At 34.3% G+C, this 20,779-nt stretch overlaps 1 protein-coding gene across 4 annotated transcripts in view; it reads left to right on the top strand.

Moving 5' to 3' along the window:
- Window positions 1-20,779, top strand: part of RABGAP1L (RAB GTPase activating protein 1 like) — a 646,139-nt gene that overhangs the window by 198,086 nt on the left and 427,274 nt on the right. For all 4 annotated transcript variants that reach the window (XM_045547315.1, XM_045547314.1, XM_045547317.1 and 1 more), the window contains one exon: window positions 14,128-14,221. In XM_045547315.1, the coding sequence (XP_045403271.1) occupies window positions 14,128-14,221 (94 nt within the window). The remainder of the gene's footprint in view (window positions 1-14,127; window positions 14,222-20,779) is intronic.

The following is a 20,779-nucleotide window of genomic DNA, read 5'->3' as shown; positions in this document are numbered from 1 at the left end:
CATTGATTATTGATCACCTGTACTGAGGTTCAGTGGCACTCAACCTAGGTGTGAATATGTGAAAGGCTCTTTGACTTCTGCACTGCAGTTTCATGTTTGCCACCCAAGCACATAACAATTGTACAGAACAGAGGGAGTCTTCCATGATTCACAATGTAGGCCACAAGTACATTTTGGCACTTGCTAATGATCTCAGTTTTGAAGAGCCTGCACTAAAGACCCTGTGAAAAATGTAGACAATTGATAATCAGGATGGATCCTTTAAAGCTGAGGCTTTAAAGCCACAGACTGTGGTCTGTTAGGAACCTGGCCGCACAGCAGGAGGTGAGCAGTGGGCCAGCAAAGTTTCATCTGTATTTATAGCTGCTCTCCATCTCTTGCATCACTGCTTGAGCTCCGCCTCCTATCAGATCAGTGGCAGCATTAGATAGGAGTGTGAACCCTACTGTAAACTGTGCATGAGGGATCTAGGTTGCGTGCTTCTTGTTAAAATCTAATGCCTGATGATCTGAGGTGGAGCTGAGGCAGTGATGCTAGTGCTGGGAAGTGGCTGCAAATGCAGATTATTATTAGCAGAGAGGTTTGACTGCACAAAGATCATAATAAATCAATTGTTTGCAGACTCATATCAAAACCCTGTCAGTGAGTAGCAAGTGACAATATAATAATAATAGAAATAAAGTGCACAATAAATATAATACACTTGAACCATCCTGAAACCCTACCCCCTCCCACCACCCGCCACCATCCTGTGGAAAAATTGTCTTCCATGAAACTGGTCCCTGGTGCCAAAAAGGTTGGAGACTGCTGCTCTGAAGAAAAAATGATTTATTCTTCTAGGGTTTTCAAGTGTGATTCCTAGGATAGGTAAGATCTTTAGGAAGCCATCTATAACTCAAGTATTTTATTCAGTAGGTTTTATCAAACTTGTAAAAGTTTAATAAACTTTCATTTATTTATACTTTTTAATTGCCAAATAATAATTATACATATTCATAGGGTAAGTTTAATAAACTATAAGACGTGACTTGTATAGAAACAGCCATACGTAGATAATTTTCACAAAATATGATAAGGGCAGTAGTAAGACATGAACAGGGTACCATGTGAGCTGACTAAAAGCAACTTAGGCCTGGAAATTCAGGGACAGTTTTTTGGAAGTTATACCTTTGTGCTTAATCTTGACTTAGGCATATTATTTAGCCAGAAATATGTGGATGCCGTAATAGAGAAGGCCTCCAGGCAGAGGGAAACTTTGAATGATGGGAAATAGCATTGTGTGTGCAGCAAAATACAAAATACATCTAAAGGTGGAGAATGACAGATGAGATTAGAGAGAATGCTGAGACTGGGTAACAGGGCTTTCGATGCCATACTAGTGTTGTGTTCTCTGCTTTAATTAAGGTTTGCTATAAGAAATATCTCTACGGGTATAAAAGTGTCTTCAAGGATGTGATTTATTATGTTACTTTGAGTGTTTTGTAGAAAGACTTAGGAGATCAATTGCTCATACAGCTTAGAAAAAGGTATCTCTCTTAGTGAAATTTTTTTAAACTTTTTATTAGTGAGATTTGTGTGTGTAACTCATCTTCCTTTTTTTTTCCTTCTTTGCCTTATTTTTGGAGAAGGTTAAATCTTAGTTTTTCATTCACTTGTTGCATGTTGCTTTGGCTTGGGTGTTCTGATTTAAAGCATCTTTTCCACCCTGCCCCAACCCTTGTCTTTTCTGTTCCTATTTCTGTTATAGTGTGTATTGCTCTGGTGTTATGTATCTATATCCATTTCCTTTTTTTTGACTAAAACATAAATTCCTTGAGGGCAGGAAACATATCTATTCTACCTTTTTAAGCTTGGCCATGTACTGAATGCTTAGTAAATATTTGAATGAATGAATAATGGATTAATTGATTTTTGTCTTCATTTTACTTGTACCTATTTTTAACTTTTGCCTCAAATTCTTTTTGTAAATGGATAGGGTAGATGTTATATAAATAAGATATAAAATGCTAGTGATGTGGGCTTCATGTATCTAATCTTTTAAATTATTAGTTTCTTAACACATAAAGAGAACATAATAAAATAATAGCTATTATTTATTGAATGCCTACTACATGCTAGGTACTTAAAGCTTTCCCTCAAATGGATCTTCTCTGCACCAATATATGTGTTATTTCTCTTTTGGAAATACTTTCATCAGAACTGCTAGCTGCCCTTTTCTCATGATTTAGATCTCAGCTCAAGGCTCAAGTGTTACCTCTTCAGAGTCTTCCTTGGCTACTTTTAGCTAAAGTAGGCTATTCCTTCTCTCTTTTTTTTTTTTTCCTGAAAAGTCTTCCGTTACACAATAAGGCAGTGTTAGTTTTTCCACCATCTTGCTCTAATAGTTCCTAACAGTTTTTGGAGTACACCATTACAATAATTCTTAAAATACTGTATTATTAACATGGTCATTGTTTATTTATCTTTCTCACCTAGAGTGTGAGTTCTTAAGGGGCAGATGGTATTTTATTCTTTTCTGAATTCCCATTGCATAGTATATGGCAGGTGTTAAGTAAATGTTTGTTTAATGAATGAAAATCTCTCTGAAATGTTAGGTTCAGAGAAGAACAACATTTTTTTTTTCAGATCTGTTAATGGAAGTTAGAATAGGTGATACAGGAGTGAATAAATACGCAGAAAAGAGTTAACATAGTAGGCTTCAGACTGATATCCTTAGAGAAACCTGCTTGCAAAGTTGGTCCTTGGCTTGTATTTGGAAACTTAGATTTTGGGAGGGTTCCCACCACTCCCTAACTGGTAAGAATTGCTCACTGCACTTAAACTGTTGGCACTAACAGTATGGTTTATGCTGAACACCAGCTTTCCTTCTTGGAGTCTGGAATTTTGGTACGTGCTAGGTACAGGGTACTTATGTGACCAGCCCTAGTAAAAACCTCAGGCACTGATTCTCTAATGAGCTTTCCTGGCAGACAACATTTCACATGTGTTGTCACAATTTGATGTTGGAAGAACTAACTATGTCCTACGTGACCCCTACTGGGAGAGGATTCTTGGAGGCTTATGCCTAGTTTCTTGTGGACTTTGCCTCTTGGATCTATTTCTTTGCTGATTTTGTTTTGTACCCTTTTACTGTAATAAATATTAGCTGTGAATGTGGATATGTGATGAACATTGTGTCTGCTTATCAAATTATTGATCTTTGGGAGTGACCTAAGATAGGTAAATTCTCCCTGCTTGTAATTGAGAGGGAGATGACAATAAATAAATATGAAAAATATCAAGAACTTATATTCCATTCAGATAATTAAAACTGGTTGACTGGTAGAGTGTCTGGGTAGTTACTTTAGATTGAATGTTCAGCAAAAAGTTTCTCTGAGACATTGGTATTTAAAGTGAGATCTGAGTGACAGGAGGAAGCCAGCCATTGGAAGATGGTGAAGAGCATTTCAGGAGAGATAAAAGTTAGTGCAGAGGCTCAAAGGTAAAACTGTGCTTTGTGTATTTGAAGAAAAGAAAGGAGGGCAGATGACTGAAGCATAAGGGAAAAGCAAGAAAGTGGAACAAGATAGGCATGGACAAGGCAGCCAGGGGACATCATGTAAGTTTCTATCAAACACAGTGAGGACTTTTTTGGTTTTGTTTTCAAGTGTATTGTGAAGTCTTTGAAGAGTTCTAGGCTTCAAAGTGGTTTAAGGGGAGGCACAACGATTTGATTCACGGTTTTAAAACACCACTCCAGCTACATATATTTGGAGAATGGATTTTAGTGGAGCATATCTGGAAACAGGGAGACCATTTGGGAGACTCTTACAGTAGTCTCTCAGAGAGATGTTGGAGGCTTGGACTGTGGTTGTGCTTTGGAGAAGGAGAAAGATTTATAGATTTGGGATATGTTTTGAAGGTGGAGTCAATATAGTTTGGTAATTAAATGTAGATGGTGAGGATAAAAACTTTCAAGAATAGCTTATAGATTTTTAGTTTGAACAAGTGGATAAATAGTGCTGTAATTTATGAAAGTGAGAGGAAATGAGACAAATATAAGTATGGGAAGGCTGGGCGCGGTGGCTCACGCCTGTAATCCTAGCACTCTGGGAGGGCGAGGCAGGAGGATCGCTTGAGGTCAGGAGTTCGAGACCAGCTCTGAGTAAAAGTGAGATCCCATCTCTACTAAAAATAGAAAGAAATGATCTGGACAGCTAAAATTATATATATAGAAAAAAAATTAGCCGGGCATGGTGGCGCATGCCTGTAGTCCCAGCTACTTGGGAGGCTGAGGCAGAAGGATTGCTTAAGCCCAGGAGTTTGAGGTTGCTGTGAGCTTGACACTATGGCACTCTAGCCCCGGCAACAGAGTGAGACTGTCTCAAAAAAATAAATAAATAAATAAAAATAAGTATGGGAAGAAAAATTAAGTGTTTTGTTTTGAAATCTTATTAGATATCCAAATGGAAATGTCTAGTAGATAATTGACATATAGGTTCTGAAGATGTTCAGTTTTTTATTTTACTCATCAAACATTTATTGAGCACTTACCAATTGCCAAGTACTTTGGTAGAGTAAGGAACACAATGATGTCTAGAACACACTCTCTTAAGCAGTAACTTGGTCTAGAAAGGAAGGCAGACAGTGTCCAGGCCATTACAGAAGATGTGTTATCATACGGCTATGTAGAGGATGCTTAGCAGGCCCATCAAACTGGCAATTTTATTCCAAAATTTTAAATTTTACTCCCAAATCCATTATTTTCTGTTACTTTCACAATTTTTACTGCTCAGTTTTGAATTTTAAAGTCCTTATATGTAAGAGTTGGTCAATATTAAAGACTAACTCAATCTCTTTTGGCTGTTTCTGCTTATTTCCCCATTTTAGCTTTATACTCAGCAATTTCTTCATCAGTTAAAACTCTTTCCCTTAAGTGGAACCCATTTCCTCCAGATTTTACACTTCCCTTCCCTCCCTTCTCTGGATATATAAATTGGAGACATTTATCCATCTGTCTCTCTTTCTGCCTCCCTCCTGCTTTCCCTGTCTACATACATACATGCATACATATGGATAGGTAGTTACTCTGTGTTTACCATGTCTAATTACCTAGTTTATCAGTAACTCAAGTTGGTTCTTATTCAGCAGTACATATAGACTTTGGCAGGGGATGATACAAAAATCTGAATGTGGATGCGAGCCTTGTCTCACTGTTACTTCCTTGACTGCCTGATGTTATGTGGCTGCTTTGGCTAGTGTTATGAGCATTTCCCCTTTCTAATTGCTTTGTGAGTATTTTCCCTTTTAGAGTTGCATACTTGGTTGAAGGCAGTGATTTGCTCAGTTAGAGACAGACTCTAACATCTAACATGACAGGTGTTAGCAAGCTCCTTTTCTATCTATTAGTTAAATTTGAGTTATCCTGATGGGTTCTTTCTTCTCTTGCACCACTTTGCTTCTGATTACCTCCAACCCTTACTTAACTTTTTCTTCTAATTGATTGGCTGCCTTCAAAAAAGTCATTCCTTGAATATGTTTAAAAATAATCCTTCCTGTAGCTATTTATATTAATATATGTTCTTTCTTATAATCTGCCAGGCATTTTTCTTCTTCTTTATCACCCCTTAATTTACTTTGAAAAAAGAGTCATAGATAATAAACTCAAGTAGACATTACTCAATTTTTTAATGATAACAATATCATAATTAAGAAGGCAGTTAATTGTCCTTCAGGTAAGGTGTTTTGGCTGCCCAAGCTCTTTTGAGTATTATTGACAGGTTTCAATGATTAATGATACATTTTTATTAATCACTTATACTTAGCAACTATAGGGATTACTAATTAGAAACCTGTAATTAGATTCAGAATGACAGTGTTAATGATTTAGTTGGGAAAGAAAGTTGTGGTCTTCTCTAACTTGAATCTTCTCTCTTTAATAAATCACCTTGTTTTTGACAGTGGGAAATATTGTAACATTTCAGAAAGCATTTACATTTGCATATTGGCTTTCATGAAGAACAAGTATAGTATTCTGCCTCTGTTATATGAGAAATGAGAGATTATGTTTAAGGTCATACATATGTGATTTTAGTTTTTGGCTGTCCAAAATGACATTATTTACCAGGAAATAATCAAAACAAATAACCTTTATACTATTCTAAATTGGTAGGTATTATTATTACATTTGCAGACCTGTGTTCCTATAGGTTTTGCATGATTAATAATGTTTTGGTTCCCCCCCCCACCGCACACAGTGTGGTTAGAAGAGAATTTGTAACAAACTGTAGCTGCCTGTATTATTTTCAGCAAGCATCTATTAAACAAAAAGAGTAAAATTAAGAGAAAAATCTCTGAAAACCCTCAACAGTCACATTTCATCTGTGTTTACTTGGCAGCTTTCTATTTTATGAGTAATTCTTTCGTTAAAAAAAGAAAAAAATGAGAGTTTGTGCCTTTTTGCTCCTAATTTTGTAATTTATTTTTAACTTTATTTGAAAAAGAATTATGTATATGCATATTCTTTTTATAATGTTAATTAATATTCTGAATTTTTCCTTTTATGATTAGGATGAAAAACATTGCTAGTAGAAATGAAGTTTTTTTTCAAAGCCCGGAGTGGCCAAAGTTAAGAGAGAGTCCTAAAATTATTTTGATTGAAGTATCATACATAGTTATTTTGTTTGATCTAAAAATATACATGTATTGTATCTTCTTTTGGTATTGTACAAGTGGCTGCTACTCTCGTCATGTTAAAAATTAGTGGATAATAAGAGATAAAACAAACCTGGAATGCTTTTCTGGTTGCTTTGAAGTGATGGACAGAAAGCTGAGGACTCAATAACAACAATAATAAAAATGATACCTAACACTTGAGTACAGCCATGTGCCAGACACGGTGTTTAGTTCTTCATATATATTTTCACTTTATTTTTACAACACTATGTGATTGAGACTATTATTTCCATTTCACATGTATTTAGATCGAAGAAAGTAGTAGTCCTGCTCAATGGGTCTGATGTCACCTGGGAGTACTCTGTATAGTTCTGCTTTTCAAAGGAGTTAAACTACAGGGAAACCAAAATAGATGAGGAAAATGTTCATGAAAAGGAACTAAAGTTAAGCATATTAGAGGAGTCTTCACTAAATTCTACTCCCTAAGTTTTGCAAAGTCTCTGAGAGACTGCTTCTAATGTTAAACTTCATAGAGGAAGTTGAGACTATTAGCTATGAATTCCCTTAATTCCCTTTCTTAACATGTTTGTACCTTCCGAAAGCCCCATACATAGTCAAAAGATGACATGCCCTCCTTATTAGTCACCATCCCCAAACCTGGGCACTTTCATGTCTTTAGTGAATTGATCTGATTCCTCGTCTTTCTCTCTCCCGTGTTTTCTTTCCATTGCCCTAAGCTTATGAATATATTCTAAAAATAAAGCAATAACAAAGAAATTCTTCTATTTATTTCACATTTGGGTGTTATGTATTAAAAGCTACTATACAAAGACAAATAAGACATAGTCCTAGCACTCAAAGAGCCTGGATTCTAGCAGAGGAAAAAAGACATGTAAAACATGAATGTTGTAGATATTAAATACATGGGTAAATAAAGAAAACAAACATGTTTTTGTGAAAATTTTTTAGGTATTATGGTAGAAGATATATAGGAACAAAAAAGGAAGGACTGACCAATTTTTCAGGGAATGGGAGTTGATAAAGGAAGTGTAATGCTTGAATTGACCCTGCAGTTCTCTTTAGCTATATTACCCTTTTACCTCCCCGTATTTCATGAGTTTAGATAAAGAAAAATCTACATTTAATGTCTCCACCTCCCTCTCATTCATTCCTCAATGCCCGCACTCCAGCGTCTACCCCAGTACTCTACATGATAGGCATTGATTTTGTTGAATAAAAATAGCTTATGATAGCTAACATTTATATAGTTCTTGCCTTTTGCCAGGCACTGGAATATTTGTTTTGCTTAGAGTAACTTACTTCTTACAACTACTCTCAAAGATAGGTACTGTTATTTCCCCCATTTTATTAATAGATACAAGCAGCTGAAGCACAGAGAGGTTAAATACCTTGACCAGGATCAGAGCTAGTAAGTAGTGGAGCTGGGTTTCAAATCCAGGCAGTTTGGCTGCAGGACCCATGCACTATGAATGACTGAATGAACCTAGATCCCTTTTACCCGTGTGTGCACACAAATGCCTACGTACTAATGGCCACTAATTTAGAAGGCAAACGTTTTTTTCTAACTGTAATGGATTTTCCCTCCACCTCTCCCCTCACTGATTTAGGAAACTTTTAACACTTTTATGGCCAAGTACTAATCTAGCACATGGAATATAGAAATAAAAGTTAGTCCCCACTGTCAAGAAACCCAGTCTGATGCGAGAAGATGCAGAGGAAAATAGGTAATTATAATATGATGCAATAAGTGCTATGATGGAATAGGCCTAGAGCCGGAGCATTTAACCCAGCCAGAAAAGGGTAGTCCCTCATCTGGAATATGATGGAAAAGTGGGAGTTAGCCAAGCCTCTTTGGCTTGGATAGAAGGCTGTTTGTCTTCCTTTTATTTTTCTTTGTAGAATGGGTTACAATTGCTTTTTCAAACCTTGAGTTATCTTTTTACATCTTTCTTTCTCTTTTCTTTGTCTTGTTCTGGTTACCAGCGTTCTCACTGCTGTGGTTTTCTTTTTTTTTTTTTTTTAACTATACTTTGGGCTCCAATGTCTTTTTCAGTGTTATTTTTTTTCTTAGTTTATTTCTTTCATCCTGCCTAGAAACTCTGTCTTACCTAATATGGTAGGAACTTTAGTTTACTTTCTTTCAGCCCCATTCTTTCTCTCTAGCAGGTTGGCCACCAAGTATTTAAAATACTCATGCTTATTGGTTTCTGCAGCAAGGAAGATAGATCTGAGTCACACTTGTGAGGTCACTGGTATATTAATTTCATTTTTGTTCTCCCTGAGCATCAAGGGGAATTATACCCTTGAAGCCTCTTGATTAAATCTGTTGCCCCCAATTTAGTGTTTCTTGGGCATGTTGCTTTAAATGTCCTTCACTTTTCTATTTTTGGCTTTGGCTCCCAACATTTACTAGATATTGACACTTGGCACACAGAGTGGTATCTGCTAAATGCCAAGTACAGCCTCCTCTAAAAAACATGGTAGGAAAAATTAAAAATAGTATTTGTCTCCGGATTCAAACCAAGGTTGACTTCTATCCCTCCATTACTTATTAGCAGAGTAACCTTGGGCAACTTATTTAACCTCTCTATGCCTCAATATTCTCAGCTTTTAAAGTGGGCAAACTAGTAGTGACTACCCGTTAGGTTGTTTAGAGGATTAAATGAGTTAATACACGTAAAACTTAGAACTGTGTCTGAAATATAGATTTAAAAAGGAAGACATTTGATAAAAATCTGGGATTCTTATTCTTTTTGGCTAAGTCCTATTGTCCCATCCAAATATTTGGCCCCTGATTTGCTGTCACCTCTTCCTTACTTGTTCATCAGAGATCTGGTTTTGTTTCAAATTGTGCTCATTTTCTTCCCTTTTTCTGTTTCTCCTTTGCTAGGTTTTCACAGTTCTTGATATCCTTTATTTTGTGGTGGAAAATCACTTGGAAGATTGCTGGAAAGATAATACATTGTTATCAGTGATGATTTCATGGCTTTCATTAGAAGGGTTTTGTAATAATAAAATAGGTTTTTGTTTCAAATAGCAATAGGGATTATTCAAAAAATAAAAATTCTTTTCCCATGCTTATTAGCATTATACATACTTATCATAAAAGATTAGAATATTTTAGAAATATAAAACGCAGATGTAAAAGATGTGTTTCCAAACATTTATTTAGTGCTTTCTTTGTGATAAGATACTATTAGGTGCTGAAATATAGCTGTTGTAAGTAGTTTGGTATGTTTTCTTACATCTTTTTAAAAAGATTTGTGTAATCATATAAGTAATGCTATTTACTAAAATAAAACCAAACTTAAAAACTATTGTTTCTTTTCATCACAAAGTACTACACTTTTTATGGTATTCATGTTATCATATACATATTTATCCTATTCTGTAAACTACTTGATAGTATTCTCTTGAATACTCTTGAATATACTACAGTTTAGTTAATAAAACTTTCAATGGATTCCTGATAGTTCAGTTTCTAATTATTACAAGCAGTGATACAGTGAGAATCCTCTTACCTATATCTCTTTGGACTGTTTGTTTCTGAAGGATAAATTTCTAGAAGTGGAGTTGCTGGATCAAATGGTATATTAATTTATTTTTTTAATTGCTTAACCAAAAATTTTTTTTATTGGTGGACCTATAATTATATTCAAAATTATTTTTAAAGATAAAATCATTAATAAAAATTAAACAGATTGCATATCCATGCATATTATAACCCAAACCCTTCCTCTTTACTGATTATTTGAACTTTAAAAAATAACCAACCGACTTAGAATGATTATTCTTCATACATATTCATATCATTTCTTCAGTTGCTTCACTATATTTTTTCTGATTCATTGTTTTTTTTTTTACTATTTTTTATTACATGTATGCTTCTATTTTTAATTGTGGTAAAATATACATAATATTAAATTTGCCATTTTAACCATTTTTAAGTGTACAACTCTTTGGCATTAAGTTAATTCACAGCGTTGTGCAACCGTCACCACTATGCATTTCCAGAAATGTTCTCACCATCCTAAACAGAAACCAGTAAACACTAACTCATCATTCCTCCCCTAGGTCCCTGGCAAACATTGTTCTACTTTCTGCCTCTCTGAATTTCACTAATGTAGGCACCTCATTTAAGTAGGATCATACAATTTATTTTTGTTTTTTTTTTATTTCAGGATATTATGAGGGTACAAACATTTTGGTAACATGTTATGTCTTTGCCTCACCCAAGTGAGGATTAGAGGCATGCCCTTCCCTTCTTTAATATAGAATCTTAATAAATTCAAAAAGATTGCTCTTATTTAAATTCAACCTTCCTTCTTGCCCGTTTCCCTGTACTTTTAGGAAAACTAGAAATTATCAGTCTTTATACTTGGTGTCAATCTAATTAATAAATACGTTTCATTGTTTTAATTTACATTTATGCTTGATCTTAGCCAAAATACCAACAAGTGATTAATTTATATTTAAAAGTTATTAATGGCTCTCTTTAATATCCTTATTGGCTGGTCATAGGTTATATATTGTGCTCTGTACTACGTTCATATCCTTGGCCTAATTATATAGTGGATTATTCTTTATTTTATTGATTAGTAAGTTTGTGGTATATTGGTAAAAATAGCTTTTTGTCAAATGTTAGAAAAGTTTTTAGCTTGTTTATGCATACACACACACACATACACACTCTTACTCTATACCTTGCTTTATAAACTTTTTAATTTACAGTCAGATTTCATAATCTTTTTAATGGCATCTTGGTTTTGTTTTCATGCTTAGGAATTCCTTTTTGACCAAGAGTATTAAGAATCTGAAAGATTTTTGGTATCAGGATTATTTTCTAATATTAATTAATTAAGTAATTATTTTTGAGGCAAGGTCTTGCTGTGCTGCCCAGAATAGAGTACAGTGGCATCATCATGGCTTACTGCAACCTCAAACTCTTGGACTCAAGCAGTCCTCCCGTCTCAGCTTCCTGAGTAGCTGGGACGATAGGCATGTGCCACCACACATGACTAATTTTTCAAAAAAATTTTGAAATCGGACTTAGAAGAAAGTGGGTTATTCTTTTCAAAGGAGAAACAAGCTGTTTTTGAAAATTTGCTATCACTCTCATATGAGAAAGCAATTTGGCTAACATATAGAACAAATTTCTAGGGCCAAAGCAGTGTATTTTAAGTTTTAATGTTTATCATTCTATCAGCAGAGCAGCTCTCTGTAGCTGTTCTATACATTTTACCTTAAGATTACTTCTAATCCTCAGGTGAGTGTCTATCCATTTCCAGTTAGGACATTTGTGCCTTTTATTCATTCTGTAGACATTTTCTATTTGATTGATTCTAATCTCAAAATATAATTTAATCCACTTTTCTGTTGACTTTATGTAAATAAAGAGAAGCATTTCTAGAGAATCCATTGAATTGACTACATAAACCATGGTTAGAATTTATTGTCTGTTCCCTTAGAACTGGTAATAAACATGTTCAGTGTGGAAAAAAAATTTTTTTTTTGTAGAGATGGGGTCTTGTTATGTTGTGATATGATAATATGTTTCTCAGGCTGGTCTCAAACTCCTGGCCTCAAGTAATACTCCTGCTGTGGCCTCCCAAAGTGTTAGGATCAAAGGCATGAGCCACTGTGCCTGGCCTGCTTCCTGATTTTTATAATAATCAAGGTTTATGATATCCATGAATGTTTATTTCCTTTTCTCTTTTTCCTTTTCACTGTGTTCCTAGATTTTGATCTCCAATTTAGTATGTACAACTTCATCAAATACTTTGGAACCTTGGCATATTGTTATTTACTGTGAAACAGAATGGAGTATAAGGTGGGACCATCTTGGATCCTGCTTATTTGAATACCAATTTATATTATATTATACTTGGTGCAATTTTATAAATAGTGTAATTATCAATCCCTTTTTGCCTGAGATAATCTACGTTTAACCTGTTTTCCAGTGTAATTTTTAATAGTACACTTTTACTTTCATAAGTGCCTCAGTTTGGGTAAAAAATCATGAGTTATAAAGGATAGTTGCTTACATCGGTTAGTTTCTTAGGATATTGTAATACTAAAGCTTCAGTTTCTGTTTATATTATTCAGCTGTTTCTGTTTATATTATTCCTCCAATACTTAGTAAAACTTTGTTTTAACTTAAAAAAATCTCATTTCTATTATTTTCATCATGAACTTGTTACAGACTTCACAGAGTTGCTTATTTGAGGTATTTCCAGAACAGTTACAGTAGCATGTACCCTCTTTGCATTCATTCCAGTTTCCAGAATGATGTTTAATTTTTGAATAAAATGTTCCTTATAATTCTTATTTATCTGGTATTGCTCTAAAGATGATGAAGCATTTGTCTGTGTATGTGTACATGTTTTAGTTATATTTTACTAAATATGTGATCAAATCTTTTCATCTGGCTATGTCCAAATCTTTTAACCTGGCAAAATAACTTTTATTTATTACATTAATGTTTTTGGTGTTGTGCATATCTCTAGATATTAATTAGTTTTTACTTGGATCATTGGATTTTGTAGTGTGCCAAATAATACTGTCCTTAACACAGATCCCTATAGGAACTACTTAATGCCTGTCCCTATTGTACTGTAACGACATTTATAAAACCTTGGTATTTCTTGTCTGCCAGACAGATTTTTAGCTAGCTTATTTTATTCAGACAGCACTCTCCAACCTTTTCTTATGTAGTACTGTGTCAAAGGCCTTTTTATAATGTAGATCAATTGTGTCTATTGCATTTCTTTTCTCTACCTCTATTCCTGCTTTTGAAAGGTTTATATAGTTTAGAATTAGTCACTTTTCCCACCTATTGTAAACTGTAAATCGACTTATTCTTTCTAAAACTATTACTTTACATTTTGAGGTTTTTGTGAAGTTGCCACTTTAAAAGGCCAGTTTCAATTTTCTTTAGTCAAAAATATCTTTTTTAAAGAATATGTCTGTAAAAGCCTAAAAAATTTCTTTTATATTTCTGATTGTGTGTTTATATCATAATATGTATGTTTCTCAGTGTTATATGTTGATTTTTATGTTTCACCCTTAATTTTCATATTTGTTGGTCTCATTAGTAAAATAACAGTATTTGAGAATACTGATCTGGTGAGTAGAACACCATATAGGAATTTCAGTTGTGTTACTATTAATTTTAAAATGTTACTCTCTTTAGATAAGGCTATTTATTTTTAGGTATTTCCAATTTCATGGTCTGTAATCTGTGGATGAAAATTTTCATAAAAAGTTTGCTTTGAAAATAGTTATCTGGGCACTGAAGAAAAATTACATGAATGAAGTTTTACTACTACTTTTTACAAGGAGAAGTATTGTTTGTTTTATTAGACACATAGTCATGTTTCTTGTTTTATAGTATATAGATATCTATTATAGTACATGATATAATGTTTATTGGTTTTGTTTTTGTGTCTGCAGATAGTGATAATGAACTCTCAAGTGGAACAGGTGATGTGTCTAAGGATTGTCCTGAGAAGATCCTGTATTCTTGGGGAGAATTGCTAGGAAGATGGTAAAATTTTATTTTTCTTATGGAAAATTTTATATTTACATTGTTGATTTTTTAATTAATTAAAATCTATGTATTAAAATGGATTTTAGATTAATATTAAAATCTATCTTTATTAATACCTTAATGCATTTTAAAAACAGAAAGATTAAAATATAATTCATAGATACATTTTATGTTTGGCTAGGTCTTCCCCTCATGTGGTCTTATTTAACTTTTATTCTTAGACATAACATTGTTCAGGGTAATCACTTTTATGCTACATTGTCAACATGTTTAAATTTGTATTGTTAAAGGATGACATTTTTTTGTTTACCAAGTCTGTTAGCACTAAAAGGGTCTATACAGTTTAGAATTATTCATTTTACCAGAGATTATAAACTAACTCAGCTTAGTTTATTCATTCTGACTAAACCTATTACTTTACATTTTGGGGTGTTGTATGTGCAATTACAATAAAAGTTACTCTGTTTATATTTATTATAATAAGTATTCTGTTTATGATAAATATTTAATAAAGGTAATCATGATTATCATATGTTGGTGAAATAAAAACATCCTGCCAACAAAAAAACTCCTCCATACCAGTATAGACTTAGAAAGCATGATTTATTTTTAAGTGTGCATGTCATCTTACACGCATGTGGGTAGTCCTGAAGAGACTGGGCAGAATTGCATGGTTAAGTAGAAGAAAGAATAATTAAAATTTCTTTTATCTTTTTGAGAGACAAATGGATGCTTCTTGTGATAGTCTTCCGTGTACATCCTGGGAGACTCTTAAGTTGTAATTTAGGAAGCATGTATTTCCAATTCCAAGTGTTGGAGGGCTCATGATTTCTCATTGTAAAATCTGGAGACTAGGTTTATCAAATTCTAACCAAAGTGTTGGGCTTATGTTTCTAAGGAGACATACTAAGAGAAAGGGAAGGCCAGCTACATCTCCTTTATTAAACAAAGAAAATTTCATTTTATTTATCCTGACACACATACATATAAAATGAAAACATCTCAGAGAATTTATTTAACTCATTAATTAATGGAGAACCAGTAAGATATTATAGCCAACCGAAATGAGGATTTGATGTAGAGATTTATGTCCTTTACCTGACAATTCATTTGTACCACCATAAATAGGAATCATTTACATAGCTATGTACAGAAAACATTTGCCTTGCCATTATCTTCTGTATGTTGAGAGTTGTAAACTGGCTTAGTCAAAGACATATAAAGGCACACACTTGTATGTTATCAGATAATACTCAGATGCTCCAGCATTCCATTGAAATGATGTTCAGTAATCTCTTTTGTCCGTTTCAAAAATCTTTTACAATTTTACCCTACACTGTATCCAGAAGCTAATTTATTCATTTGTAAGCATTGTTCACCGAAATATAAATTTATCTCATATGTTTTTATTTGTTCCATTTAGGGTTACTGTCCCCCTTTAAGATGAATGGTTTTTTCTTTTCTTTTTTTTAAAGATGGTCCTGAGTTTGTTAGGAGAATTTTATGGGGGATGAGGAAGGGTAGGAGGTAAGGAGGAGGATTGTTTCAGTCATAATATAGGTCTAGGCTGGAAAACAGAAACCATACTAGGCTTTTCACACAGAAGGGTTTTAATGTAGATAATTAGTTTACAGTGTGTTAGGAGGCTGAGAGAGCAGAAAGGTTACATTGAAGTTACCAAAGTAGTAGGAAGCAGCTATGACCTTTAGGACTATAGAAATAAGATGGAAGAAGTACTGTTACCAGAATCTAGGAACTCAGAGGAGGTTTGAGGAACTGGTGCAGGTACTTGTGAAGAGGGCTGCATACCTGGTTGCTTAGACTTCTGAGGGTACTCAGAACAGCTAGGGTTTTGAAGGAACTGTTAGCAGGTGGGGACACTGGTTAGCTCTTCGCTTCTGAAGGGACTTCTAGACCTCAGAGCTGGTGGGGGAGAACTATATGATTGGTGCTGGTACTTCTTAGAGGGCCTGTCTAGTATAAGTATTTCTCGGGAATTATGGTATACCTGGTGCTGGGAATCCACCTCCTTTCTTTTTTCTCTCTTCCAATTTGCACAGGACTATTATTCTCTGGCAGAACCTAATGTGGAAGGCAGCTGGCCAGGGAGTTTGGATATGTATTAATAGTTTGTGGATTCTTAGTCCTTGCATCATTGAATAGAATGAGGGAGGGCTTGTAACTGAGAGAGAGTAGGTAAATAATTACGGGGAAACAGCTGGTCCTAATTCTCATTCACCTGTTTACCTGGGCCAATTGATAAATTCTTAACATCCAAGCTTTTTAGATAGATTTATTTATTAGGGGTACTGGCAAATTAAGGAAAAAAAAACTGGTATCAACAGCTTGTTCTTCTAATCTCCTTCATCTTTGGTCCGAAGACATACTTTCATAGTCCAACCGTATGGATATGATGGATAGCTGTGGATATTAAGGTAGCATTTGCTTTGATGCTACAGCTTGGCTTTTACTGTTATGTGTTTTTTCCCTCTCTCCTTCAAGTTATTTGCTAGGGGGAGGCTGAGGAATTTATATGGACCTCAACACATCATAGACATAAGCAACATGTGTTCTGCAGCATCTTACCTCTGTGGCCAGGATTTCTTTTCCCCTGATTCTCTGGTCAAGAACAGGAGCATACTCTTCCATGTTAGCTACTTCAGAAAACAAGGGCTCCCTTCTAATTGGATCTGTTCCTACTGAGAATTAGGTGCTTACTTTTTACTGGCCCAACACATTCTTTCTTTCTGGTATAGCAAAATATAGCAACACTTAAAATGAATACCTTATACTTGAATTTAAATTAATCACCAATGAAACTTTAAGATATACATGTATTGTGGAAACTAATTTTCTTTGGGTAAAATGTTTCTTTTTATGTGTGATTTACTCTCAGTGTCAAAAGAATTTCAGTTTGATAAGACCTATGAAAAGGGAGTGTGATTTAGTGGGAAAAATACATTATGCTAAAACTCAGAACTGGATTAGAGTCCATTTGTAGTACTAATTTGGTATGTAGCTGGACAAGTCATTTAACTTTTTTGTGTTTTTCAAGTGAAGCTTCTATGCACTTGCTCATGCATGCACATTTTCTCTGTGTCTCAGAAATGGAATATCTTTTACAGAGGTTTTTCGTTTTTGTTTTACCTTGCCTGTGGATTATGAAAATATCTGAATTTTTATTATGTTCTTCTATGCTTTGCGATTTCGTCACCAATACTGAAGAATTTACACCAACAGTCTGGGCTGTTCCATTTAAGGGAATATGTACAAACAACACCCTGTGCTGATTCTTAGATAAAATTCACTTAGCAAGTCCACATGCTTATTGGGAGAAATGGAAAGGTGAGAAGGGTTGAGAAGGGAAGTAGAGACAGACATTGTCCTTTTTTCAGTTAAGGTTTTTCTTATTTTAAATTATTTTTCAAAAAAAATTATTTTTCTATGACATTTTATACATAGAAGTTAATATTATAAAACTCTAATTAAAACAAAATTTAATTTAGAAAACAATCTTATGATTTTTTTGCACTTGAATGCCTGTATTTCAATATATTAAAAATTTATGGCACATTATATTAGAAAATAAGTCTCAAATCAGTGATCTAAGCTTCAAGTGTCTATCTTAAAATACCAGAAAAAGAGAGTAAATTAAATCCAAAGCAAGCAGAAGCAAGGAAATAATAATATGAGAACAGAAATAAGTGAAATTGAGAAAGACAATAGAAAAAATCAAACTGATGCTGATTTTTTATAAAGATTAATAAGTTTGATAAACATTTAACTAGACTGATCAAGTAAACGGGGAGAGAAGATGCAAGTTACAAGAATCAAAGAGGCTACATCCCTACAGATTACTACAGACATTACAAGGATAATAAAAGAATAGAGGCCGGGCGCGGTGGCTCACACCTGTAATCCTAGCACTCTGGGAGGCCGAGGTGGGTGGATTGCTCGAGGTCAGGAGTTGGAGACCAGCCTGAGCAAGAGTGAGACCCCATCTCTACTAAAAATAGAAAGAAATTATCTGGCCAACTAAAAATATATATAGAAAAAATTAGCCGGGCATGGTGGCACATGCCTGTAGTCCCAGCTACTCGGGAGGCTGAGGCAGTAGGATCGCTTGAGCCCAGGAGTTTGAGGTTGCTGTGAGCTGGGCTGACGCCACGGCACTCACTCTAGCCTGGGCAATAGAGCGAGACTCTGTCTTAAAAAAAAAAAAGAATATAATAAACAACTCACTGCCTATAAATTTAGAAGTTTAGTGAAATGGACAAATTCCTTGAAAGACAGAAATTGCCAAAGCTCGCTCAAAATAGAATAAATAACCTGGATAGTTCTATATATTTTAGCAAAATTGAATTCATAGTTAAAAACTTTTCAACAGAGAAAACTTGAGGCCAAATTGGCAAATTCTATCAAACATTTAAAAAAGAAATAATATAAATTTTACACAAACTTTCTTTCCAGCTAATTTTATGATACTAGCATATGCTGATATCAAAGCCAGATAAAAAATTACAATAAAGAAAACTGCAGACCAGTGTCTCTCATGAATATAGACCCCAAAATTCTCAAAATCCTAGCATATCAAATGCAACTATATATAAAAGGATAATGTAGTATGGGTATGTGGGGTTTGTTCTGGGAATGCAAGGCTGGTTCGGCATTTGAAAATAAGTCAGTGTAATCCACCATATCAACACGCTAAAAAAGAAAAGCCATATAATTATCTCAATGGATACAGAAAATGCATCTGACAAAATTCAGCATTCATTCATGATAAAAACTCTCAGCAACCTAGGAATACAGGGGAGCTTTCTCAACCTGATATAAGGCACTTATGAAAAACCTATAACTAACATCTAATTTAAGAGTGAAAGACTTAACTTTGGAAATAAGGCAGGGATGTCTATTCTCACCACTCTGACTCAGCTTGGTCCTGGAGATCCTAGCTAGTGTAGTAGGCAAGACAAATAAAATACAAACAAGATTGGAAAGTGAAGTATAAAACTGTCTCTGTCTCTGTAGAAAATCCCAAGGAATCTATAAAACAAACAAACAAAAATCCTCCTAGAACTAATAAATGGGTTTTACAGGGTTGGAAGATACTAAGTCAGTATGTGCATGTCAGTCTTATTTCTATATACTAGCAATGAAAAATTGAAAATAGAAATTTGAAAACAAAAGTGCTGGGAAAAAATGAAATACTTAGGTAGAAATCTAACAAACTGTATGTTAAATCTGTACTTTGAAACACTAGAAAACAATAACAAAAGAAATAAAAAAGACCTAAATATGTAGAGATCTATACTATGCTCATGGAATGAAAGACTCAATATTGTTAATATCTGGATTCTTCTCAAGCTAATCTGTAGAATTAGTACAATTTCAATAAAAATTCGAGCAGAATTTTTTGTAGCAATCAACTAGCTGATTCTAAAATTTATATAGAAAAACAAGGTAGCTAGAATAGCCAAAATAGCCAAAACAGTTTTGAAAGTGAAGAACAAAGTTGAAAGACATACTACCTGATTTCAGAGGTTATTGTATAGCTACAGTAATCAAGAAAAAATTGATACAAAGATAGACACATAGATCAATGGCACAGAATAGAGAGAGTTTAGATATAGAGCCACACAGTCTAAACAGACATTTTCCAAAGAAGATATACAAATGGCCAACCAGCACATTAAAAGATTCTGGTTAAAACGTTACATTACTAGCCATCAGGGAAATGCAAATCAAAATTACAGTGACATATCACTTCACACCCATCAGGATGGCTATAATCAAAAAGACAGATAATAACAAGTGTTAGTAAGAATGTGTAGAAATGGGAAGCATAGCAGTGCAACTGTCGCTGTCATGTGTTATAGGTAGAAATGCAAAATGGTGCAGCCATTTTGGGAAATAGTGGGTATTTTCTTATAAATAAAGTATAACACACTTGTCATACCTCCCAGCAATTCCAATTCCACTCCTGTGTATTTACCCAAGTGAAATAAAAAAGTATACATGAATGTTTCTGACAGCTTTGTTCATAATTGCCCAAAACAGAAAACAACCCATATGTCCTTCTAAACAGTAAATGGGTCAACCAACTGTGGTATATCCATTGAATGGAACGCTACTCAGCAATGAAAAGAGTGAATTACTAATACACACAACAACATGATAGATCTAAAATGCATTATGTTAAGGGAAATATGCCAAGTGCAGGTGGCTTAATGCTGTATTATTTCATTTATAGGGAATTCTAGAAAGGCCAAAACTATCATGATAGAAAGCATATCAGTGATTGCTGGGGGTGTTGGGCTAGTATTGACTACAAGAGGACATAGGGGATTTGGGGGAGGGGGCAGGCAGGGAGGTAATAGAACTGTACTATATCTTGGTTATGGTGATGGTCACACACCTATATGCATTTGTCAAAACTCATAGAATTATATGCTAAAAATATGAATTTTAGTCTGCATAAATTATGCCTTAATTAAATGGCAACCCCCAAAACCCAAACAAACAAACAAACTCACCCCCCTGCCCAAACCCCAG

This window comes from Lemur catta, chromosome 3, assembly GCF_020740605.2.
Source record: "Lemur catta isolate mLemCat1 chromosome 3, mLemCat1.pri, whole genome shotgun sequence".
In the NCBI taxonomy this organism is placed as follows: Eukaryota; Metazoa; Chordata; class Mammalia; order Primates; family Lemuridae; genus Lemur; species Lemur catta.
Note: the sequence above shows the minus strand (reverse complement) of the source record. Positions and strands in the feature narration are given on the sequence as shown.